Genomic DNA, 26,295 nt, shown 5'->3' on the forward strand with positions numbered 1-26,295 from the left:
ATGTATCCCAGTAAACACTGTATATTTGGACACTTAAAAAGATTTGGTCAAAATTCCTCACTAGATGTTGCACAGTAAATGTAGCAGTCATGGAATAAGAGAACAGGTCCTCTTATGAAGATGTAACAGGTTGAAAAACAGGAAGCAAAGTGTAAGAATAAATCGACAACTTTCACAATGACAATGAAGTGGAGTTATGTTCCCCAAGGATGTCTAGTAGGACAAGTGTTCTTAACTTGTTCATAAATGATCTGGAATTAGGCAGAGCAGAGAAGTGGCCAAATTAGAGATGTCAAATTATTCAAGAGGGTGAAAACACAAGTAAGCTGTGAAGAGCAGCAGAAGTTCTCCGAACTGTGTGATTGGTTATCAAAACGACAGTTGAGGTTTGTAAAAGGCTGTGCACTTCCTTCTGATTAGGCAAGAGATTTGCTTTCTCAAAATAAACCTGCTGCCACCACATAACCATTCATTATCCTGCTCAGCATCTAAATATCCTCCCTACTGTTAGGTAGGGATGTGCACAGATCTAGTTCAGAGACCCTTTATGGGCATCCGAACTGGTTTGAAGAACCGCTGGTTCCACCAGTTGGATGGCGAGGGGTGTCTTGCTTTAAGAGCAGGGGAGGGTGCACTTACCCCTCCCACCGCCTTTCCCCCGCCGGCATCCGTTGTTTGAATAGCCCATTGGGGCAGCAGTATACCTCCCTGCCGCCCCATTGCCCCCATTTTCTGGATGTGACTGGAAGTCACTGACGTGCCCGCACGGGTACACATGTGACGTGCATGCACCCATGCCGGCTTACTCCAGGCAGATGATGTTTCTCTCTCTGCTAGGTCTGCTAGCACTGAGAAGTGCAGCCTTTGTTTTCAAGAGTTCAGGGACATACCAACTCAAATCAGCTCCTTAAAAGTGTCTTGAGAGAAGCTCCACCTTCACTTCTCCTTTCAGCTTCTAAATTAGCTAGCTCTCTGCAGTCTTTTCTCTCTCCTCCTGCTTCTCTTTTCTGGTAGTCTTCTCCCTCCTGGATCTGGTGACTACTTCTTGGGTCCTGCTCTGCTTGTCTGTTAATATTTCTTTCTTAAAGAATGTTGAGAAATCTTAACCAATCATGAGAGATCTGCCCTGGGTCAATCCCGTGGCAGCTGGTGGTTCCCTAGACAGGGTGGTTGGGTGGAGGGGGCACTAAGCAGGGCAGGTGATGGGTGGAGTCACAGATAGTGAGATGTGGAGCCAAATGTGGGTAGCTGTGGAAGTGGAAACAGGACTAGGCGGGTGCCAGCAATAACTGGCAAAGTGTAGATTTGTAGCTTACAAGTGGGATCAAACACACACACACCCCCTCAATTGCTCATTAACACAGATGCAGAAAATATGGGAAACAACAGTTGCTTTATAGTGCTTAACAGGACTACAGTAGTGTGTAGATTTGTATCTAACGTGGCAGAATCGAAACACATGCACACTTACACAGTAGAAGATTGGTACAAGCCACAAGTAAAACACAGACTAGCTACAAAAGGCTGCTTCTGTGGAGAGTAAATGCATTCTGAAATCACCAGGGCAGCTCTGTCTGCCTGATTATTTCAAAAATGAATGCTGCTCCTGCTGCTACTACTACTAGCAATAATAACAACAGTAAATAACAATCAGAAAGAACTCTGAGCCAGAGTGGTACCATGGTTAGTATGCTGGACTAGACTGGGGAAATCCAAGTTCATATCTCCATTTAGCCATGAAACTCACTGGGTGACTCTAGGACAGTCACTTATATCTCAGCATAATCTTCCTCATAGGGCTTTTGGGAGGATAAATGCAACCGTGTGCAGCACTCTGGGCTCCTTGGAGGAAACACAGGCTAGACAGGTAAAATTAAATAAATCAATGGAAGTCACAGGTAAAGCAGAGACCAGCTAACAAAGTGGAGAACAAATGCATTCTGAAGTTACAAGGGCAACTCTCTGGCTGTCTATTTCAAAAATGCATACATAAATAATAGAAAATCACAGGTTTTTCAACGATGCTTGCTGCAGCTATGAACCATCTCCTGTAACTTAGAGGACACCATGGGAAGCAAAGATGCATGGGAACACTTCCTCCCTACTTCATGCCTGCTGAACAGCTGGGTGCCACTCTCTGCCCCCCTTGGGTGCCCACCACTTAGCCTGTGTGTCCATTCTAGCAAAGAACACATGTGTTTAAAATAGTTCATTAATCCTTGCCCAATGAACCATAACTCCCAGTGGACATATTAATGTTACAGATATTGGCCACAATCCAGATTCTGTTCTGGTTAGATAGCAAATAGATAGCATAGCAGATGGATTTTAAAAATTATTTCCCTTTCAATGGACTCCATTCCATTCATGGAAAGCAACTGCAATTAATTGAAAAAGCAGTTTGGACTCAGAAATCCCTAATTAGTCCAGTCTTGCAGTTTTCTATTCCTTCCGCTGTTTTATGGCATGTCATTTTGGGAACGGGCCATAATTATTTGCATACAGATTGGGTCAGAAAGCAAGGGAGAGAAAGCAGAGGTTGTATTCCTCTCCTCCAAACAAAGAAACCACCAAAAGATCAGACTTAGAACATCCTGTCTGCCTACCTGCTCTCTAACCAAAATAGTGACTGGATTCTTTTGAGTAGCTAAAAGGAAAATACTTCCCCACCCTCTGGGCACTCTGGCTGCTTTGAGGAGTCCGATTGGTTTATAGGACAGTCCTGGGACCGCCCACTTTGCAAAACAAAAGTGAGCATGCTTATTGGCTCCTTCCTTATTAATATTAATATTTTAAAAGATCTGAGCTTTTTATTTGCTCTGTGCTACCGTTGCCCGTCTCACAGCTCTTAAAGCAGCAGGAGGCTGCAGGCAAGAGCAGCAGAGATCAACAGAGGGAGGCAGTAGGCACACTAAATGGAGGCAGAGACAACATTGCTGACTGAGAAATTTAAGGTGAGTGCCACCCACTTTGCCCATAGATAAAATCCATCAACCTCATTGCTTGAAACCGTATTTGTCATGGAGTTCTGATTGGACTGGTTTGGATTCTCTTGAAGCCTATAGTTTGAATCCAAGTTACTGCCTTTTCCTAAACAGCCATAAAATCAGCCAGCCTCATATTAGAGATTTGCACAAATCGGATCTTATGATTAAATTCAAGATTGAATTCAATCGCAAAATCCTCCAGCTGATTTGTCAAAACAGCCACTGGTACCATAGACCAGTCCTTTGGGGTGGGCCGCTAAGTCTGGTGTGGAGGGCTGGTCTTCTCACTGACCTCAATTGGTAGACCAGCTCTCACTGGAATAAAAGGCCTCAAAATGTTGCCATTTTTTCCGGGGAGAGCTGGTCTAACAATTGGGGTTGGCAGGTAGACCAGTCCTCTGCTCCGGACTTAGCACATTGTGCTAAGGCAGGCCTCTGAAGCAGGCTAAAGTGCTAAGTGAGTGGAGTGCTAGTCTACTTTCCAACCCCAATTGGTAGAGTAGACCAGCTCTCTCCAGAAGAAAGATGCTCAAATTACTCAAATCAATTCGAGTCAATTTGATTCAGAGGCGTAACTAGGGAAAACGGCACCCGGGGCAAGCACTGAAATTGCGCCCCCCACCCCGCCGCGCCCCCAACATACATCTGACTGACACACATGTTTCAGAAAACTTTTATTTTAAAAATTTAAAAAATTACCAAAATTACCAAAAATTTCAAACTGCACTACATACTTAGGTTTTTCCTCACAACAACCCTGTGAAGTTGGCTTGTATCTCAAACATCAGAATTATGATGCAATGATGATTATTATGATTATGATGCCCCTCCCTCACACCCTGGTTCTGTTCCTGACTTTCCCTTGTGAGTGACTGTATTTTAACAAAACGAAAACCAAGGACTCCAAAGTAATTCGAGGGACGAGGGTGATAGTGCTAAAGACTCCTTATTCTCCCGCTGTTAAAGAAAGACTCCCCTTTTCCAAAACCGCGCGCTATTTACACCAGAAAAGGTTTCAAATGGAGGGGGAAGCATTTATGCTTTGTTTTATGTTACGATTTCAAAGTTAGAAAAACTATAAAAGGGCCATTTTAGAGAAGATATGCACTGCCTTAGTTGCAAATCCTGCTTTTTTTGAGATTCCCTGCAATTAAATAAAGCGATAATATACACCTTTGCTATTTAAATTGGTTGGAGAGTATTTATGACAATAAAAAATGAAATGGCATTTCAGATGCAACATTGGTTGCCTAAGACCACTCAGATTTAACTAATCTTCATCACATTGACAAAAAGAGCAATTAAAATTAAAATCCATGACTAAAACCAAACCACTTTGGGGTTGTTTTTAATGAAAGGTGGTATATAAATTTAACAATAAATGTTTAGAAGTATATACTATCACCCCCTGCCCAACCTACAATTAATTCCAGCTTATTTTCAAAGGGCTTCAGGTTTTATTTACAAATTGCTTGGCAGCACCAATGTTTAAGTGATCGCTAATTGCTCCTAATGATAGTTTTACTTATTGTTAAATTTATATACCACCTTTCATTAAAACATTCTCTGTTCATCTGATTTTGAGTCTGGTTAATTAAATCGGTGGAGGTTTAGACTTTCCTGATGGGCTGAAACAGCTAATCCATTTTGATGATGACATATAATTAAATTAGCTTGCATTACGTAGTGAAAAAGTCCAGGAAGGGAGAGATGGGGGGATGTGGAACCCAAGGTTCCACATCCCCCCATCTCCCCCTCCCTGAACGCTTTCAGTTAAAACGTAAATAGGGGAGGAAGGACTTGAATGAGCAAAAAGGGGAACTGGTTTGGGCGTTCAGGAAGTTGTTCAGAAGAGGGAGTTGTTCAAGAAGTTTGCTCTGGTGCGTGTCCTCCTCTCGACGCATGCGCGACTGGTGGCAGGGCGGCGGGGCGCGCTGGGGAGTGAAAGTCAGAGACTTGGACTACGAAGATGCCGTGGCGCCCAGTGCTGGATGAGCAATGCCAATGGGGGGGGCAGCGCCGGGGGAGGGGGATTGCTCTGCAAAAAAAAACCCAACAACCAATAAATAAATAAATAAATAATTTTCCCCCCCCCGGCAAATCGGCGGGGGCACTTTTTGGCGCCCCCTGCCAAGTGGCGCCCGGGGCACGTGCCCCCCTTCCCCCCCTATAGTTACGCCTATGATTTGATTTGAACTTGAATCAGGCCCTTTATTCTAAGGGCAATGCAATTGGAGTTCAGATTATCTGAATCACCCCGATCTGAGCTCAAATTGATTTGCACATCTCTACTTCATACCAGCCTTTTACTTGATACATAAGAACAGATTCAGTTCAGCCCAAGATCTGCCCTGAATGCTATATAGGGATGTGCACGAAGGTTTTGGCAGAGTGGGGAGCAGTACCTTTAAGCGTGAGTAAAGCAGGTCCTTACCTGCTCCACTGCCCTGCCGCTTTTTGGGACATGGCACTGTGCCTCTCAGAAGTCCACACGTGGCTGAGGGGCTTCACCCAGCAGCCTGTGCGCAATGGCGGGCCACACATGGCCATTGCGTGTGTGTGGTGGCCGTGTTCATGGTCAGCGACACCATGCCAGAAAAGCGGCGGGGTGGTGGAGTAAACTGGAAAAGCAGCAGGGTGGCGGAGGCTGCTTTACTCATGTTTAAAGGTACCACTCCCCGCCCTGCCAAAACAATTTGGTGCACCATGCCGAATCGATTCGTGCACATTCCTAATGCTATGTACAGTGTATCAAAACCACTATAAGCAACCTTCACAAAGTAATTCTCCACAAGGTTCAATGTGATCAAGGTCTGCCATCCAAGGGTGGTTGTCCTTGGGGCCAAAAAACCCTAACTTCATATATGCACCGATGAGGGTCTGACCTGACTGACTAACCAGGAAAATACTTGGGTTCATGCTGAGTAGCTCAGTGAAAACGTCAATCTGGTATGCAGGAACGGGGGGGGGGGGAGGTACATTGCATGCTAGAGATTAGTAAGAAAGGGATCAAAATATAAAACTGCCAGTAAACCCTCTCCTATAAACCTATAGTGTGACCACACTTGAAAAACTATGTATGCTTCTGCTTGCCGAATCTCAAAAAGGATATCAAAGGTGGGGAAAATGCAGAAGAGAGCAATCGAGATGATCAGGGACCTTGAGAACCTTACTTGCAAGGAAAGGCTAAACTGTTTGGAGTTTTTGGCTTAGAAAAATGTAATTTAGGGAGAATCATGGCAAAGGTTTATAAAACTATGCTTGGTGTGGAAAAAGTAAAAAGAGAAGTTTTGCTCCCTCTCATGATACTAGAATAGGCCTTGACAATTGTTTGGATCTAGGAGCCAGCGCAAATATTTAGGAGCCTGACAGTGGACACTATCTATTTATTTGTTTGTTTGTTTGTTTATTTTTACATTTATATCCCGCTCTTCCTCCAAGGAGCCCAGAGCGGTGTACTACATTCTTGAGTTTGTCTTTCACAACAACCTTGTGAAGTAGGTTAGGCTGAGAGAGAAGTGACTGACGCAGAGTCACCCAGCTAGTGTGATGGCTGAATAGGGATTTGAACTCGGGTCTCCCCGGTCCTAGTCCAGCCCTCTAACCAGTACACCATGCTTGCTCACTAGACAAAATTACTGCACTTTGTGAAAGACATTATGGAGGAGGATGAATTGGCTTCTCTTTTTCCCCCTTTTTGCTATAAGTAACAAACTTATAACAGAAATAGGGCTGCCTGGGATAAGTAAAGTTTTTATTAAACTTTAAAATATCTGAATATCCTAGTCCATGTGATACAGTTAAATTTCTAGGCACCCTGGCACCTGGAATTTGTTAAGCCCTCTACTAGAACTTCATGTCATACATTGAAACTAACTGGTAGGTGATTCGGGACAGACGATGGAAAGGCCTTCTTTACACAATTCATAATTAATGGAAGGAATAGCCACTACCTTAGATGGCTTTAAAAGTGGATTGGACAAAATTCATGGGGAGAGGTCTGTCACTAGCTATGAGTTGTCATGGCTATGTGGAACCAGATGCAATATACTTCTGAATACCAGTTGCTGGGACAGGCTATCGCAGGAGAAGGATATTGTCAGGGCCATCCTTAGGGCAGGGCGACTGGGGACACTACAGTGCAGCCTGCCCTTCTCTCTCCCCCAGTCCCAGCAACTTATCTTTCCCCGCAGCCAATCTTTTGTGTGTCTGTGCAGCTTGAAAGACTCCCAGGCATGCTGCTAGAGCTCTCAGCTGTTAGGCGGGGGGCGGGGCTTCCAAAGAGGCCTCCATGCAGGCCTTGCTGAAGCCTGAAGCTGAGGAAGGAAGGAAGCAAGTGAAGGAAGCAGGCAGGCAGGGAGTGTGCAGCACCAGAGCTCTCTGCAGACCCTGTGCCTAGCCCAGCCTTAGTAATGGAGGTATGATGTGCTATCCCTTTTGTGGTTACTCCCCCCATCCTTTAATATTTAGGGGTTGGCTTGCCATAGGGCTTTGGTATTGAGCAGAGATGTAGGGCAGGGTGGGAGGAATATGTATATTTAAATTGAAGTGGATTGGACGAATTGTTTTTTTAAAAATCCAAAAAGTCCTATAAATGGCTTGTTTCATGGCAGAAAATTACAAAAGCTTCTAGAGCAATCAATATATATAATTTATTTATTTATGAATGCACTATGCTCAAGTTGATTTGTAACTCAGAAGATCTGAGAACTGTGAAGTGTTGTGATTTTTGTTTTTATTTCTGTAGAAATATGCATTATATGTTCAAGCTGGTTGGACTTGTCCAAAAACCTCACTCACACTATTTACACTGTATGTCATCAATCAGTATGATTCTGTAATGATATGTTAAGGAGGCCTTGCACATGCTGATTCGCCCCCAGCCCTGCACCCCCCTAGAGATGGCCCTTGGTATTGTCTTCATGTTTGTGAGCTTCTGAGAGGTATCTGGTTGGCCATGGTGAGAAACATAATGCTGACTTGATGGAACTTTGGTCTGATCCAGCAGGGATCTTCAACTGTTCAGAATGTGAAGTTTATCTGAAACCTGTATCTGATCATATAGTGTTGTGATTCCTCAAGCTCAATTTAGACTCTCAAACCATGATTTATTTATTTATTTATTTAGTAAGTACGCTCATTTATACACCACCCCATACAAAAATGTCCCTGGGCGGTTCACAATATAAAACCATTAAAACATTAACATAATTAAAAAACAATTAAAACAATTTAAAATACAATAAAAACTCTAAAAGCAAAGCTTTAAAACTTTGATTTGCACAAACTATAGCTTAGAATCTAAACAATGGTTCTAGCCTTCCATACAATTGAACAATACATGGTGTAGAGTAGCTCCTGTCTTAAGAAGTGGCTTTGGGGAGGTGGAACAATGATAATGCATATTCCAGGATTTACTTGATGGATTTTTCCGTTAAGGCCTCAGATTTATTTATACACAATAAGAAATGTAACACTGAAGTCATAAGAAAGCTAATATTCTGATACAGGAGAGGCCAATATAGGGTTTCAGACTTGAATCTTGAAAATCTGAACATGAGCATTGTATTTGAATTTTGAAAGGGCTCGAAATAAATGTTGGCATATGATGAGAGCTCCATTTTGATGTTGTTGTTTTCTTTGAAGCTATACCGCAGGGTGTGTTTTTTAAAGGGACGGATAAGATTCTTTTGTTTCTTACGTTTGTAACTCAAAGCATGCTCAACTTGGGAATAGGTTCAGTTGAAATTCATGCAACTTTAGATTCAAGATGTGAAACGTATCCAAAATGATTTCAGTGGCCAGTAGAGGGAGTGCATCCTGCATGCTGGGTATTCCTTTTGCTCACACATTTGAAAGCATTTCTCATGTTGATGCTGTTTTTAGATGAGCAAACTGTAACTATATCCCTCTAGATTCCCAATATGTTCATTTGCAGTCTAATTGAAACAGTGTAGTACTGTATTGGTACCTTTCTAGCCAGTGCCTGAAACAAGTTGCTCTTTTTATACAGCCTGATATATAAATCTCTGTTTGGTTTAAATAGTGCCAAAAGATTTCTCTAGGCCTAAAATGTTGAATGTAAGTATCCTATGGCTGGCCGTTATAAACAGAATTATGGAGTTGGAGGGGCATTGCAGGCCATCTTGTCCAAACCTACCAGCTGATGCAAGAAGTTCAGGGCCCCAACAGATAGTTGTCCAACCTCTGCTGTAAGTTCTTCCGTGAAAGCTTGACACACACACACACACACACACACACACACACACACGTTAATTGGCTGCATTGTTGCACTGCTCTTACTGTTAAGCTTCTCTATACTCTTCAGCTGAAATCTATCCTCTTCTAACTTAAGCTGATTAAATGTACTTCTACCCTCTGAGGCAGCAGAGAAGTCCTATCCTCTGAGGCAGCTTTTAACCTCTTCTATGGACAGCCTTTCAGGTATTTCAAATGATATTTCACATCTCCCCTTAGTGTAAAGTGTGGTGCCCAGAACTGGACACAGTTCCAGATTAGATCTGACAAGTGCAGAATAATGGGGATCTAATTACTTCTGGTGACTTGGAAAATGATGCTTCTCTTACAGCAACCTAAAATTGCATCAGCCTTTTTGTAGCTGTTTGGCTTGTGATGAACTGTAATCTCAAGATGCTTTTCATATGAACTACTGCCAAGTCAGATATCTCCCATCCTATCCCTGTACATTTAATTGTTTTTTGCCTAAGTGCAAATGTAAGCTATTGGTTGTAGTTTTATTTCATCTGCAATGTAATAAAGATCCTGTATACTCTGGTAAACAGATAAAATGATAAACAGTACTGGATCCATTTTTACTGGATCCAGGAGCCCTGCAGCACCCCACTCGAATTCACCCTCTTGATGAGCACTCTTTGCTCACGGCTTTCCGATTCATTGTGAATCCATCTGACAGTATTGTCATCTAACCCATATTTGACCAGTTTGCTTACTAAAAGGTAATTGAAAACTTTGTCAAATCCTGACACAAAGATAAATAACATCCACAACATTCCCACAAGTAACTCAATAAAAAAGCCAGAGATTATTAGTCTAGTAAAATTTATTCTTGATGAATCCATATTGACTTCTACTGATCACTGCATTGTTATTAAGGTGCTGACAGAGCAACTGACTGCTTTATAATCGGTTCTAGTATATTTCCTAGTTTCGAAGTTGGACTGTCTAGACTTTTCTTTTTCCCCTACTTGAAGGTCGGGACATCAGCCCATTCCCAGCCTCAAACTTATTTTCTAGGCTTTCTCAAAGATGATATTATTATTCATTCATTCAGTTTCTATACCGCCCTTCCAAAAATGGCTCAGGGAAATAAATAAGATGGCTCCCTGTCCCCAAAGGGCTCACAATCTAAAAAGAAACATGATATAGACACCAGCAACAGTCACTGGAGGTACTGTGCTGGGGGTGGATAGGACCAGTTACTCTCCCCCTGCTAAATAAAGAGAATCACCACGTTGAAAGGTGCCTCTTTGCCAAATTAGCAGGGGTTGGCGGGGGTAAATGGGATCTTCCTGTAGACCGAGGTCTTAAAAATACACCAGGAAGTGTATTTTAGTACCCCAAGAATAGATGCTAAAGGTCATGAAGACTTGAGCTCATTCAAAATAGATATGCGTTTGCTGATCAACTCCTTATCAAACTTGAACTTCAGTTTTGGCCCCTTAATATATTTACACTGTTTTTGTGAGACTGCACAAAGTTCCCTTTTGGGAAGAAAACTAGGAGTTGGGCCGTTTTGCTTCCATTTTGTCACCTGTTAACATTGCAGCAAACTTGTTGAACAGCAGACCTATTGCTCCCTTCCTCTTACTTCAAACTTACCTAAGAGAGCTCTTTTTGTTGCTCTTAGCATCCTTTGCCAGCCTGTGCTCACTCTGAGGTTTAGCTTTCCTGACACTTTCGGCAATTCATCTGTATTTCTCCTTGGTGACCTGCCCTGCCCTCCAGTTTCTTATGTGTCCTTTTAAATTTCCAACTCAACACTAGGCTCTCTGTGGGGCCATTCTAGCCTTAGTCTTTTTGTTGTTGGATTCCATTTTTCTTTTTCATTGGAGCTGTTTATGATGGTGCCTTTTAGTAAATCCTCCTTCAGGAACTCCTACCTTACTAGGATTTCCTTTCCCTGTTAGGATTTCATGGCTAGAAAAGATATCTAGTGCTTCTCTGCGCTTATTGAAATTGGTTTCATTAAGTCCTAGCTAGGTGTTTGACTACACGCTTACCTTAGCTTTCTGTCAGATCAAGAATTCCACCATGACATAGTCACTTTTCTCCAAAGTATGTTTGATTTGTTGCATTTTTAGGCTTTTAATTAGATTTATAGTTTTAATGTTGGGTTTTAAATTATTTTAATGTTAATAATTTTAACGTTTAAATGATTTTAATTGTAAACTGCCCAGAGATGCAAGTTGTGGGCAGTATAGAAATACGATAGATAAATAAAATAAATGAAATTTTATACAGCCTTTCTGCCTTGACCTAGACACCCAAAATGGTTTACAGGATTAAAAATCAGTCATCCAAAAGTCTTTGATTTAAGATGAGAGTTAAGCTGGCTTTACATTTTCACTCGTGCCTCTAAAAAGAATGGAAATTCAAATTAGGTGCCCATCTTAACTTCTACACCTTCTAAGCTGTAAAGACTTTATACAGTCTTCTATATTACTCTGGCTTTACAAATGAGGCTCCATGCAGCAACACTTTGGTTTGGTCTTTCTTGGACTGGGGAGAGATGCATCCAGGCAGAAATTCAACAGGTGTAGCTTCCCTTCTCACTTTCTAGAAATGTCCCTGATGAATTTCTGCCTGGTACATCTTTACCAGGCACAGAGTTTCCCCAGAATTTTCCAGCTGTAGCCCTCAAATCACCTGCACTGGATTCAATGGGCAGCTTCAGTCTTGGAAGGTTGTCCATGTCCAGGCTGTGGATAATGTCAGAATCTGTAAGAACCATTCTTGTGCTGGATGAGGTGGTGGTAATAGTGGTGGGTTTACATTACAGGAGTTTTAAATTGTTTCTCACCCACATTTTTAAAAGGAGATTTTCATCACTCTCCCCCAATACCATTTTATTAGAGTAATTGAGCTTACTCTCTTGTGTGTACATATAGAATTGCAGACTCAATTATTAAAATGCTGTTTGAAAAAGCATATGTACTCTAGTCCAGCATCCAAGAAGTGCAGCCCAGATCCCAGAAACAATTCCTACTTAGTGCCAACAAACTACTATTCTGGTATAGATTGCCCTTGAACATGGAGGTTCTACATGGCAGCCAAGCTGTCTGTCAATATGGAGGTTTCATTTCCTAAGTATGTTTAAGTGACTTTCCATATTTACAGGCAGTTTGGTTATGATGTAGAACATCCATGTTCAAGAACAGTCTGCACCACAATGCTGGTTTCTTTGTGTTGGGTGGGAATGGTTTTTCAAATCAGATAACTTTATTGCAGTGTCTGACCAGCTATAACACATAACACTATTCAATATAACCACTTTACATATGCAATAAAACAGTCATACTTGATCTAATACAATCATCCTTATCCTTAACTAATTCATGACATACAGCATCACAAAACTTGGCAACATTAAATGCAATACTCAAATGCTTCTCAGAGAAGAGCTGGAGCAAATAAAAATCTTCAGTGTCCCAGATAGCCTACTATTAGAGGAGTAATCCAGGAATTTCTAAGAACTTTATAAGATGAGCGATATAGTAAAATGTGTCCTAAGGATTCTACAGCACCTGCACCACATAGACAGGCCAGATTATTATAAGGTACTTCATTGAACCATCCCTCTAAGTCTCTCGGTGGAAGCACATCAAATCTTGCCATAGCAAAAGCTCTGTGGTGTTTGGGAATTATAAGGGAGGTAAGATATTCAGCTGGTTCAATTTTAGTCCCCCGCCTCTAGATTTAAATTTGGTTAGATGCCAAGGTGAAGTCATTTTGCCAGGTTATGTCTATAATACGTTGTTTGACAAATGCCTTGGCTTGGTCATATCCCATACTAATAAGAAAATCTGTTGCTATTTCATGTAGCACCAATCTCATGTTTAGGGCTACCTTTCAGCTAGAGTTAAAGCTGTCAGCAAGCATCAAGGGTGCTAATCCATTTGGAAAAAATATTAGTTTGAGCCAAAAGTTACATATAATCCAAATCCTAGCCTTGATTCTGAGCATTTCCGCCTCCAATCTTAAAGTGACATTGGATGCATATCTAGGCATCTGGGATACTGCTCTCAAGAATTTTGTCTGGACAGCTTCCAGAGAGGCTCACCACCCATATGGTCCAAGCGGTGCTCTATACAAGAGCTGCAGTAGAACCTTGGTTTCAAATAATTTAAAAGTGAAAACCCTTTTCACTTAGTTGAAGTGTGCAAAGTTTCAGGGGGATTGGGTGGATACCTTTTGGTTTTATAAGCAATAGAATGTTCAGGGCTTATGATGGTGGAATGTTGAAACAACTCCTCATCTTAACTATACTACCACTACTGTGCCAGTATAATAAACAACCAAGTTACATAAAATTTACAGTGCAATGTTATCTCAGGCTATTGTTGATCTTTTCATGAGCCAAGAACAAGATTTCCCTGGCTTGGGTGCCTCCTTCCTTGCATTCTTCTCAGGCACACAGGTACAAGTATTATCCCATCCAGCCTCTGTGTCCTATCTTAGATACCCTAGGAGTGGGACTCTGCAAAATGCCCATCCTTGGCATTTTGGCTCACTGAGCATTATCCAGGTTCTTGTTGCCAAAAAGGGCAATAATTGTTTGATGTCTGTGAAAAGCCCCAAGGTTCTACTAGAGGATGTGAGTTCATTCCCCCACACCCACCCCGGAAATGAATGACTGCATCAGTACAGATCCATATGTTGGGTGTTTCAGGAAACTCCTATACAAACTTAAGAGAATGAGCAACTTTCCTCTGGTTAATGGTTTAATCTCCATGCAACTTATTCATTTTGTTGTTCCTGGTTTATGATACACTTCACCTATAAGTTGTTAAAGATACTGGGGCAACAGCTCTGCTGGCTGTGTAGTACAGCTCCTGGGCCCCTGTACTCTAGTTACCTGGACTTCTGTCAAGCCCTCATTCCAGCTTTGCCTGTTTCTGAGCAGCTGAGAACCTTGCACCTGAGACTCCTGGTCTTACTACTTCCAGCTCCACTGTTAGCTAGCCTCCTCTCCCACCTGCTGTTTCAACTACCGGGCTTCTGGCTGTGTGAGTACCTGCCATATGTCTTGTGAAAGCAGGGCACTATCCATGCCATTTCATGTGGTTATTAATGAAGATTACACAGTGAAGCCCCATTTTAAAAGGCTTGCACTTCAGTAGCCTCTACACACTTCTGCATGCAGTGGATGCATCATAGAATAATTTCCACATATATGCGTACACAGGACAAGGCATACAAGACTTAGACTCTTTCATAATATAAAATAGGCAATAAAGAGATCTCCAAATAGGATTTCTTTGGACTCATTTTGAGGTCCTTGTCTTTGCATTTAGCACCTGGAATTGGGTCTTGGAACTGAGAGAAAAGGAGTGGGTTGTCAGGCACTGATGTCTGTCGAGAGACAACAACCTTGGGTGTCATAGAATCAGTCTTGAATGTTCTGCCACTCTTTTACCTCCATACAATACTGACATATTGGGCTGTTTCTGTGTAAGATAACACCCTTTGAGTTCCTTGGAGCAACAGCAGGATACAAATGCAGTTGGTAATTACCTGGATTTCTGTTTTGTGCTTGGACATGGTGAGTTTTCTCACCATGTGTTTTACTGCAGTTTTAAGTTCAAAAAAATCAAACTGTTTACACTCTTAATATGTCATTTATATTGATTGTTTGAAAAGTACAGAATAGGCAAAGTTGTAAAAACTGCTGTCTTCATATGATACTTCTGCTTGTCTCTATATTGTCGGTCATTTCAAAAGTATTTTTATACTTGAGTAATGAACAGTGTGTGATTTGGTTACACAAATTATACCTTTCCTTCATTTAAGATGACTTGACTATATTTTATGTCAGGGCTGAATTCAAAATGCATTCACATAAAGTTGCTCATATAAATTGGTTCCACTGCGCTAAGTATTAATTCCTTGGCCAAAAATCGTCTCTCCTCTCGGAAAAAATATTTAGTTGGCTGTGAGTAGATGCACATGAAATATTGGTATGGTGGAATAATTTGCAAGATCTTCCAGTGAGGGTATTAGCATATAAATAGCAGATGCAATGACGACCATCACAGCTGAGTACATTTAATTTTTAGTTTATAAGATAGAATGGGTTTTTAAATGCATAGTCATCAAGCCTGCTGAAAGACAAATGAAGTTTAGAGTTCACTTGTCTAAGGATGCCTTACATCATGTTAGAAGGAAGAGAAACCAACCCTGCAACACAAACACACCTGAAGGAAAGTGCTTTCTTGAGGCAGGGGATGGCAGAACAAGCAATTTGACTACAAAATATTAACGATTCCAGATTGACTTCTTGGGGTGCTTCTCCCTTTGCTGCCACCCCCTCCCCATGCATACAGGTTGATCCAATGGTCCTGATATGCTTGCAGCTGCCGTGCTAGTTTTTGTGTTAGCATAACATAGTTGCTGAGGAAGTATCAGAACCCAGCTAAGTTAAAAGTACAATAATTGCAGTAGAAGCAAAAGGTAAGACACAGGTGACAACTCCCATAGTGTCCCTGGCAACTCCTGTCAGTGATCACCATCTGTGTTCACCAACATTGCATCCATGCTTAGTAAAGGAATCGATGGATACATGGCAGTGGTAGAATTATTACAGTGGCATCATGGAACCCAGTCCAGCCCTTTTCCACATGGAATGTACAAGCAGCTGCCAGAAACAGCCCATAATGCCTCCCTCATAACTAGTATCCATGGCCCAGTGGTTAGAAGATTTGCCCATTGAACTCATAGGCCACAGGCTGTCCTGAAGATGAGTTTAATCCCTGCTGGAGTTTCCACACTGGCAATATTCTTAAAACTGAGCACACACACATGCACACACACACATTTGTTTTGCTTTCTCTGTGAGGTGAGTAACCATTTTAAAAGGGAGAAACACCCCAAGAAGTTGTCATTTGTTCACTAAATCTGGGAATCTGGGTTCATTAAAATTTTGCAGTCAATTGCTATTCTGTCCCTAGAAATCACTTTTCTTCAGGTGAGTTTGTGCTGCAGGCTTCTCTTCCTCTAACATGATGTAAAGCATTCTTAGACACGGGAACTCTAGACTTCATTTGTCTTTTAGTAGGCTCGATGACTATGTAATGCCAACTAAATCCTACCTGTCCTTGCAGAACTCTGTTGGACTTCTCCCTGCCCCCCTCACTTACCTGGGACCACTTGGAGGCAGAATGTCCTTTTCCTTCCTTCCAAGAGCTAGCTAGTATTTAAAGGGAAATATCTATTGTCTGTTTGGGGTCAAGTACTGAATTAGTAGTGATCCTGTAGGTGGGCAATAGTCTTGTTACTTTATTAATTGTAAACCAGGTAAATCTGACTCGGTATTCTAGGAGTCCATATTGTTCAAGCCTACACATTTTAATTCTTTAAGCTAAAGTTCATTGTGTATTCCTGGGATATGGGCAGAAACCAGGTTTTTATCTGTTTAACTATCTGTAATTACTTACTGTTTGTTAAGGACTTTCTACTACTACTACTACTACTACTACTACTAATAATAATAATAATACAATATTTATATATGCTTTTCCCAAAAGGTTTCCAAAGCAGTTTACATAGAAAGAATAAAGATGGCCCCCTTTCCCCAACACGCTCACAATCTAAAACGAAACAAAGTAGACACCAACAACAGCCACTGGAGGGATACTGTGCTGAGGTTGGATAGGGCCGATTGCTCTACCCCTACTAAATATGAGAGTAACGCCACTTTAAAAGGTGCCTTTTTGCTCAGTTATCTTTCCAATATATGTGGATTTCTCTGTGAAAGCTGAGAAACGTTAGTGACCTGATTAAATTTTGCAGTGGCAGACATCATCCCCTAGAAGCTGGGTAAATAGAAACTGATTTTTTTTTAATGGCATTTTAAAATCTAAATTGGGTTTTTTTTAAAAAAAAATCACTAAGTTTCAAATTCTCATGTAAAAATTACATATTTAATTTTAACCATCACAGACATGCTACACCAATACTTAGTCTTCTAAAAAAAAATTAGTAATTTTGTCACACACTTTGAGTTACCAACTAATCAAACAAACATGAGGATTCATATCAGTTTCATCTCATGAAAACTTGCGGTTTAGGCGGTATAAAAATGTGATAGATAGATAAATTTCTAAGCCTGTTTTTCATGCGTAAGGATCCAGACTGAATAGTAGGATGATGGTTTTGTGGTGGGATTGAGCCAAGGCAGAGGAGTTAAGACAGATTTGTAATATAGGAATTTCCTATATTGCATCTCTGTCTTAACTCCTCTGCCTTGGCTCAGGTGAAGTAGAAAAACAATGGGAGAGAGGAAGGAAGGCATTATTCAGTACACAGCTTCCTGTATTGCCCCACATTTTGCCACCAAAATACTGTTATAGATACTGGTTGTAAGAAACTCCCTATATGGGAATATTTTGAAGAAATGTCTTCCCTGGGTAAAAAGGAAAATGTATCACAAGTAAGCTGTGCAATAAGGAGATTCAGGGCAGTTTGAAACAGGTGATGAGTGAAGATATCCATTACCTTAAACAACCACCAGGTACTACATACTGTTTGCTAAATTAATAAAAATCAAATTATCTTTTAAAAATTACACAAAATATATCCTCCTAGATGTAAATGCTCTGAGCTGTAAATTTAACATGTTTTAGTGATCAGATTTGTACCATTGTTTATGAAATACATGAAGTATCAGTGGGAAACCTGATTTAAATCAATGATTTAAATTGAGGTTTTCTCTTGGTGATTTAAATTGCCTTGTTTTAAATCAATCCACCCAACCTGATAGTTTGTTTATGCTGCATAAACTGATCTGATAGTTTGTTTATGCTGCATTATGGTTGAGTGAGTGTGTGTGTGTACACACACATATATATATATATGTACAGAGACATATATATATGTACACACACACATATGTATATGTACAGAGATAACCTATAAGGTCACTATTGCTCTGCTCTAGTCATGCTTGAAAAAGTATTTATATATGGCTAATTGCTCCAGAATAGGGATGCATATTTGGATGCACCTCCTGTTGAAAACAATGCAGTTCAGATCAGTGGTGTTGACATTCGGATGCACATTCTGATATGTGTTTGAATGCATATTAGAATCATGTCAAGTGGTCTGTCAAGTGGTATGCAAGCTGAAGCCTGCTTACATATTTGGATCTCCTTAGTTCTGTGGGGCCATATGCCACTTAGTTCATGTAAATTTATTTTCTGGTGTTCTTTGGAGCAGCCATTGCTGAGAACTTAATTGCATTATTGCAAAATGTTTACTTTATAGAGGAACTGAACTGAAGTGTTTGATTGGCTGAAGGAGTACAAAGAGTTAGCTCAGTGAAGTTGCAACAAACATGATTTATTGTCATAAGCCTGGTGCTCAGAAGAGGAATCCTGGACATGAAACTGTCAATTCAATTCAATTCCTTTATTACGATCACAGACCAGCACAGACATGAAACTGTCGGGCCAGGCAATATTGGCAATAACTAGATTTGAATAGAAAGAAAGGGGACTCTATATGGGTATTATAAAGAGCAAGGAGACCCAATATTGTCAATGAGAATTATAAAGATATGTCATTTTAATTCACTTTTGATAGGCAATTGTTCAGTATTACCTCCCCACTAAATGCCTTTTGTAAGCAATTATCCTTGTTTACAAACGAAGAAAAATACTGCTTGTTTAAAGTGATGCAGAAACAAACCTTTTTTAATATCTTGGGCTTGCGGGCTTAATTCTTCATAGTTAGCTAAGCAGTTAAATATTTTTATAGGAAATACAGATTTAATAAAAAAAAACCCTCACTGTATTCAAGGATGCAGACAATAAGCATAATATTTTATGAAAATGACCCCCATATTTAAAATCTGGCATTATATGTTATGCATTGTAGCACCAAGTCCACATCTACCTTTTAGAAAATTAAAACACATAAATTCTGTTTAGTGTTTGATATGCACTGCATTATCTGAAAGCTATAATGGCCCTAAAACCTTGGGTTGCTTTTCACCTTTCATAAATTCCTGGGTAGATTCTATACAAAAAATAATTTTCAGCTCCGTGGCTCATTGTTATTCAAACGTGATTGATTGTCATCATTTACTCAGTGAGGAAGTTAAGTGCTCCTGTCATTTCCGAAGAGTATAATTGGGACGTTTCACAGGTCAGCGCTAGTGACAGGTTTCCCTTTTGATTAGTGTTGGACTGATAACAAAAATTACAGTTTCTTGTGATTAATGTTTCCAATAGTGCCTAAATGCGCAGCTCATGGATTGTGCCTAAACAAAATGAATTTGCATCTTATTATTTCTCTTTCTAGCAAACCTTTTGTAAGGGTCTCAAACTTTGAGATCCTTGCAAGTATGCAGGGATGTTCACACTCAGTTTTCACTTCAGGCTTTTGCACTACAGATGTTACTTTGAGGCCTCTTTGTGAAAAATGCTTTTTTAAACCCTATTTTTAATGTATTCATAGCCAATAGAAAATAAAAACTAGAATACCTTGGATGAAAGTCTTTCTTAAGATATGCCATTTTAACTTTTTCAACTTTCCCTCTGGCTACATTCTTTCTGCCATAGTCCACCTACCACATCAATTGAATGCAATTGAAATTAAGTGTCTGTTGATATTCTTTTCATCCTGTCTTCTTTGGTAGTGATCCCTAAAAATAAGGCAGTATTGCAGGCTGTGTTTTTGGTGTGAAGGGAAGCTTATAAAGGAATACTCTCTTGCTTCTTTTACAGAATTAAAATAACAGAATTAACTATGTTTAACTTGATGCTGTCCTGATGTTTCTGTTCTGTACAACACTTTATAGAAACTGTTGCTGCTCAACAAGGATGCCTTATAACTAGTTTTAAAGGAGTGGGATACTTGGAATGGGAGAACTTGATATCTGCAGTCCCTATAACTGGGCCAACAAAGAGAAATCTGAATAACTTTACTATAGATAATAAGCTGCTATTCTGTCATTGTCAGATGAAAGCTGAATATTTAGTAGGAGACATGAAAAATAGACTTGTGAATCAAAAATCTCTGCAGTAAAATATTTGATTTCAGAGGTCATTTTAGAGTGGTTTGAAAAACTACAGGAAAAATACAAGGGCTTCCAAATGAGAGAATCCACTTTTGCAGATGGAGTTAAGATTTAGTTGTCCAGGACAATCAATAAAGTCTTTGGAAGAGTAGATTTTGTGTGTCTATCACTTCCTCAGACTTCCATAGACTAGCACTTGGTAGGGTTGAAATGAAGGCCTTGGAAAGGATATTTAGATTCCATGACGTGTCTATACCTACAAAGATTAGAATCATTCGGACAATGGTTTTCCCCGTGACACTCAATGGATGCGAAAGCTGGACTTTGAAGAAGCGAGATAGAAAAAGCATTGACGCTTTTGAACTTTGGTGCTCGAGAAGACTTTTGAGGATACCATGGACATCCAGGAAAACAAATGAAAGGGATCATAGAACAAATCAATCCAGTATTTTCATTCAAGGCACAAATGACCAGGCTCAAACTCCCATACTTAGGACACGTTATGTGAAAACTCAGCTCCCTTGAGAAGTCCATAATGCTGAGAAAAGTTAAAGGAAAGAGAAGAAGACGACCAGCAGCAAGGTGGATGGACTCGATTATGACAGCAATGAATTCACCACTGAGAGACATTAAAGGCCAAGTTGAAGAGAGATCATCCTGGAAAGAATCTATCTATATGGTTGCTAAGAGCCGACACCGACTTGATAGCACTTAATCAATCAATGAAACACTTTCTTAGTCAACCTTTTATTACTAAGCATGTTCACTCTTTCTTGTTGCAATAATAAGAGATGTGGGTTTTCCAGAAAAATTTGAATTGAATTTTTTTTCTGGAAAATTTCTCTTTGCAATTTTTATTCATTTAATTTTTTTCTGAGAAAATTGTTTGCTGTACTAATGGTGTTCTCAATATATTGTTTGATCTGAGATGTTGCTTGACCTATTTGTTTAGTAAACAAAAAACACCCCACTGTCTTAAATGTATATCAAATAGGGGTGTGCACAGACCGGTTTTTGTGGTTCAGTCCGATTTTGGACTGAACCACAGGTCCGTGAACTGGTTCAGTCAGACTGGTTGTCCGACCAACACAGTTCGGCGATTCAAGCGGCTTTGTTTGTAAAGGGGAATCCAATGAGGTGGTGTGGCACAGTTTCAGAACTGACCTGGCCTCCACATAAGTGGTCTTGTAAATGGCCTCTGTGTATACGTGGAGGCTAGGTCAGTTATGGAACCATGTCACTGCTGTATAGGCAGGCTGCTAGGAGGGAGCGCCACACATAGGGTCTGCACCAGGGGGCCTTTGAGGAGCTGCTGCTGCTGCCAAACCAATGAGCACTTTATACCTAATTTTAAACGTGTCCCTTCACCACCCTGCAGGCCACCCTTTAGAAGTTTTTTTAAGCCAGGATTCCCCATTGCTTGTAAAGGGGAATCCTCACTGGATTCCCCTTTACGAGCATAGCCCCTCAAACCACTGAACCAGTCTGCTGTGAACCAGTCCAGATTCGGTTCTATCTCGGACTTTTCCTGAACCAGTTTTTCTGAACTGTTGCACCGGCCTGGTTCATGGTCAAACAGTTTGTGCACACCCCTAATGTCAAAGTTCATGTCACTTAGTAATTGAGCTATAATATTTTATTCGTGGGGGAAATCAATAGACATTTTAATTTGTTTCAGTATAACATTTAAGCTACATTAATACATTATATGGAAATTATTTTTATTGGAATTTTCAAATTAATAAAACATATGTACTCTCTCAACACGTCCTAGGGATAATCACTTTAAAAACATTAATTACAACTTTGAAATTGCCAGGCTTACCTTATATTGCATTGGCATTCATTTTGACTAATTAATTTATGGGAAATGAATTTTTTAACAAATAGAAAATTTTTCATGGAAAAATAAGAGGTGAGATTTCTGGAAATTTTTCACATTTCAGTGCAACGTTGTACTTTTGCAAGAGTTGGGGAGCATCTTTAAACCCATTCTTCAGTTTTCAGTGTATCTTGGCTGTAGAACTTCAGTTATACAACCATGATGCATGGTTAGATTTGTGAATTAAACTGTGAGGGTTCTGCTGCAGTAGAAAATTCCATCTTTCTCATGTAGTGCTATAGTTAACAGTTTATATTAATGTTTGTCTGAGATTTAAATAGTGTGTTGTTGAGCAGAGAGGAGGCACTTCTTGCTTAGTGCTATTTTCTTTCTTTCTAAGAACAGCAATTGGTAGTAAGAATATGAAACCTCTGGTGATGACTCGCTTAGAAAAAGAAAAAGAAAACGTCATTGTTTGTGGGCATTAATATTGCAGACCCAGAAACAGTAAACTATGCTACTAGCTCTTTGCAGAATTGGTTAGCGGGGTTTTGGAATTTAGCAACTTTGCAGTTCACAGAGCAGTAACTAGTGGATATAAAATGTATTTATCAGGTAACCTTTAATGTACATTGCTTCAAACCACTCTCATCTGTTTACAGTATGTCTCTTATAAATGTTCTTCATTGCCTTGACAATTTTTAGTGATTTTTGTTGTCAAAAAATGTAATTGGGGTACACTGAAATAAGAGAGTGCTTGCAATTTTCTTTCTAAGACTGCTGTCACAAAGTAACTGTGATAATACAGTATTGCACATAATCAAGTAGACAGATCAAGGTTTGATCATGGCATGATGGTCATTGAGAAAGCCCTTAGTATTTTACCATGGCAGATGTACTTGCAGTAAAGTTGAGGTATATTTGGGAGGGAAAATTTTACCTTCCTCCACATGTTGATGAAGGTGGTACAGTTAAAATATAACATTTTCACATATACTGCTTTGAATTTTATTTAAATATGATGTGGACCTATATTAAGAGAGAAGATGTGATTGCAGATCTTCAATGACTAAATCATTATAGAAGCCTGTTGTAATAAAAGCATTTCCTTGTGTGGCGTGTGTTTGGATAATTTTTGCTGTGTCTGCTTTAACCGCTTCATAGATGAAAGCATCAGATGATGAGGATGACGATTTTGTAGAAGTGCCTGAGTTGGAAGACCACGAGCACCACATTCCAGAACACCTTTGTAAATTATATGGTGAGTTTGCCCAGCTGTGAAAAGCTTCATCCCTGCATGTTACTGCAGCAGTAAAGCAAATAAACAGCGATTATGAGGTAATAAAGTGATCAATGATGTGGGTAATCTTTTTGACTGCTGTGAGGAAATAATTACATAGATAGGGGAGCAAGACCGGTGTTAGAAAAACAAATATTCTCTAGGAGGCAACTTCAGTCAGGGGCTTTATTCTCTTGTGTTCCACTATAGCTTTGAACCAAGAACTAGCTGCATGCGCACACACGCCCCCCGCTTTATTATGTGTGTGTCCATGCATGCTAGAAAGGAATAACTGTTTACTCAGGTGCATAGCATCGGATAAATAATTGTGGTTCAGTACAGCTGATGATTGTTCGATGAAACAAAATAGAATTTGTATTCTAACTTTGTGAATACAGAGGTGAATTTGTATTCATCTGCAAATGGTGCTATTTTGCAGGTGAATTTTGCAAAGGACTGATAAAAACTAGGGCTTCTGCTTGGAACTTAAATCCAACACCAAGGTAATCGTAACAAAGATTGAGAAGGTCCTGCTTGACAGGAAAAATATTTCCATGGCTTTTACTTGCATGTTTCAGTGCAATGCTTTTTTGTAAGGTGAACCTTAGCGATATTTATTCCAAGTTTTTGTTAAGTGTCTGACAGTTTCCTTTTTGGAAACTGTTTTTTAAAAGCTTCGCAGCTTTCAGTGATTCACAGAGGAATGAAATGCTTTAATCAAGAAAAAACTAAAAGCGTTTTGTTGATACATTTCTCTATCTACTATAGGACTTGCTAAAATAATGCTATGTGCAACTGAATGTTTTTGTTCAAGTAGGTAGTTTTTTCAGGGATGTAACATTGCTTCAGATACCACAGACACCTGACCACAGCATTTCATGTAAGTGCATAGTGTCAGTGCTTATTGCCCAGAATCATATCTTATGTGCTAACTGGCCCAAGAGGCACATTTAAAAGTGGTGGCTCTATTATTAGGGATGTGCATAAACTGCGGTTCAAGTACTTTTTGGGCAGGGGGACTGGGAACTTTAAGAAAAAGGAGAGCAGGTCCTTAACTGCTCTCTGCTGCCCCATGCAGCTTCCTGCTGGGTTGATGTGCATCCCTAGAAGCCCCACACAGCATCAACATGCACATGGCACCCGTGTCTGTGTGGACATATCTGTTTGGGACAAGGAGCCATTTTCTTATGTAAACTGTTTAAAAACCTTTTGTTGAAAAGTGGTATATATATTTCCTGTACTAATGTCAAAGCCACATTTTTCAGAGTTACTTAACTCCAGATATGTGGGTTTTCTTGGGAAAAAATGAGTTGGAAAAATTTCCCAACTATAGGAAACTGCATAAAATTTGTACTTTTTTCAAAATTTACTATGCAGATTTTCCTGATGCCCTTAATAGATTGTGATCTGATTTGGCGTATTATTTGGCCTATTTTAAAAACCCAAACCATATTAATTTCACATGGTTATCTCAAAAAAATTTTTTTCAAGTAGCCAAGTTGTCGAACTAAAATATTTGATTTGAGAAGAGGGGGAATCAATAAAAACATTTAATGTGGTTTAAATGTTAATGAAATAAATTCAAAGCTCTGTGTGAAGAGAACATTTTATTGGAATACTCAGATCAAATAACATATGTGTACTCTCACACACCACCTAAAAACCATTAATTACAACTTTGAAATTACCGGACCTGCCTAATAATACATTGTCATTCATTCGTTGTTATTAACTAATTTTATGAAACAATGCCAAGTTTAACTTGTTGATATTATATTACAACTTCTCTGGTTTACTCTGTTGGTCTTCTGTGTGTATATATTACTATTTTATTGGTCTGTGACTGTAATAAATTGATTTGATGCGAGACATCCAGATTAGCATTGTACATGTGCAATAGTGCCAATTCCAGGCTGCTGCTGAGCTGTCACTTGAGTGGGGTAAGGGGCAATATTTTGCCAAAGCAATAGTGCAGTGGTAGTCTGGAATTTGCTCTGCTGCATGCTTAGTCTGGATGTCAGCCAAGAAATAAGATTTTTTTTCCATGGGAAACAAGTATGGAATTTATTTATTTCGAAAGGGTTCTGTTTAAAAATTTTCTACCCCACATTTCTGCTTAACTCAGTTAGATATCTCCATATTCCTGTTCTCCAAAGTCACCGAGTTGATATATCCCATGACTGAAAAGAGTTAAAAGCTCCTTGGTCCTCATGCATATCTCCAGAACAGGGGCGTATCTAGGGTAGGGCGGGCAGGGCACGTGCCCTGGGTGCCACTTGAAGGGGGCGCAAATTCTTAAAATGTGTTTTTTTAAAAAATAAATGGCTGCTGAAAACAAAATGGCCACAGCACATGCTCAAATGGTCTCTGCGAGGCCCTAGAGGCCAGCAGTGGGAGGGGTAACCTTTGCAGATTCCCACCACCACCACGGCCTATAGGTAGCACCCCAAAGGGGCTACAAGTTAAAAAAAAATTAATTTAATATAAGTCACTGTACACATATTCAGTTTGGCACTATGTACAGAGAATCAGGGCTTGTGAATACTGAGCTGAAGCTTATGAGCTAGGATGGTATTCATTTGCTCTTACTTTGCTTCTTGTGATAAGTGAGTTAAATGTGATGTCTTAATAATATGACTATTAATGGTGAGTTTGTCTTTGAATCAGTGTGAAATCCTTAGTATTAAGCCCCACTGGGAGTTCCTTGCTCTCTTTCTCTCATTTTAACTGTCTTTCTGAAATACTAGAATATATTCCAAGCAGTGACACAGTTTACTCTGTATAGCCTTTAATTATTTTCAGAATATCTGGGAAAAGCCAAATTCTCCATTTATTTTTAAAACTTATGTAATAGTGATGCTACAATGCATAGTAGAGAATTAGATAGGCACTTCTGTTTAGTTTTCCAAGTACACCTCCACATAGTATT

The 26,295-nt window shown here is 39.9% G+C and overlaps 1 protein-coding gene across 3 annotated transcripts in view; it reads left to right on the forward strand.

Annotated features, from left to right (window-relative positions):
* Positions 1–26,295, forward strand: part of UVSSA (UV stimulated scaffold protein A) — a 93,411-nt gene that overhangs the window by 12,378 nt on the left and 54,738 nt on the right. For all 3 annotated transcript variants that reach the window (XM_053304923.1, XM_053304922.1, XM_053304924.1), the window contains one exon: positions 23,252–23,348. In XM_053304923.1, the coding sequence (XP_053160898.1) occupies positions 23,252–23,348 (97 nt within the window). The remainder of the gene's footprint in view (positions 1–23,251; positions 23,349–26,295) is intronic.

The sequence above is a fragment of the Hemicordylus capensis genome, chromosome 3 (genome assembly GCF_027244095.1).
Source record: "Hemicordylus capensis ecotype Gifberg chromosome 3, rHemCap1.1.pri, whole genome shotgun sequence".
In the NCBI taxonomy this organism is placed as follows: domain Eukaryota; kingdom Metazoa; phylum Chordata; class Lepidosauria; order Squamata; family Cordylidae; genus Hemicordylus; species Hemicordylus capensis.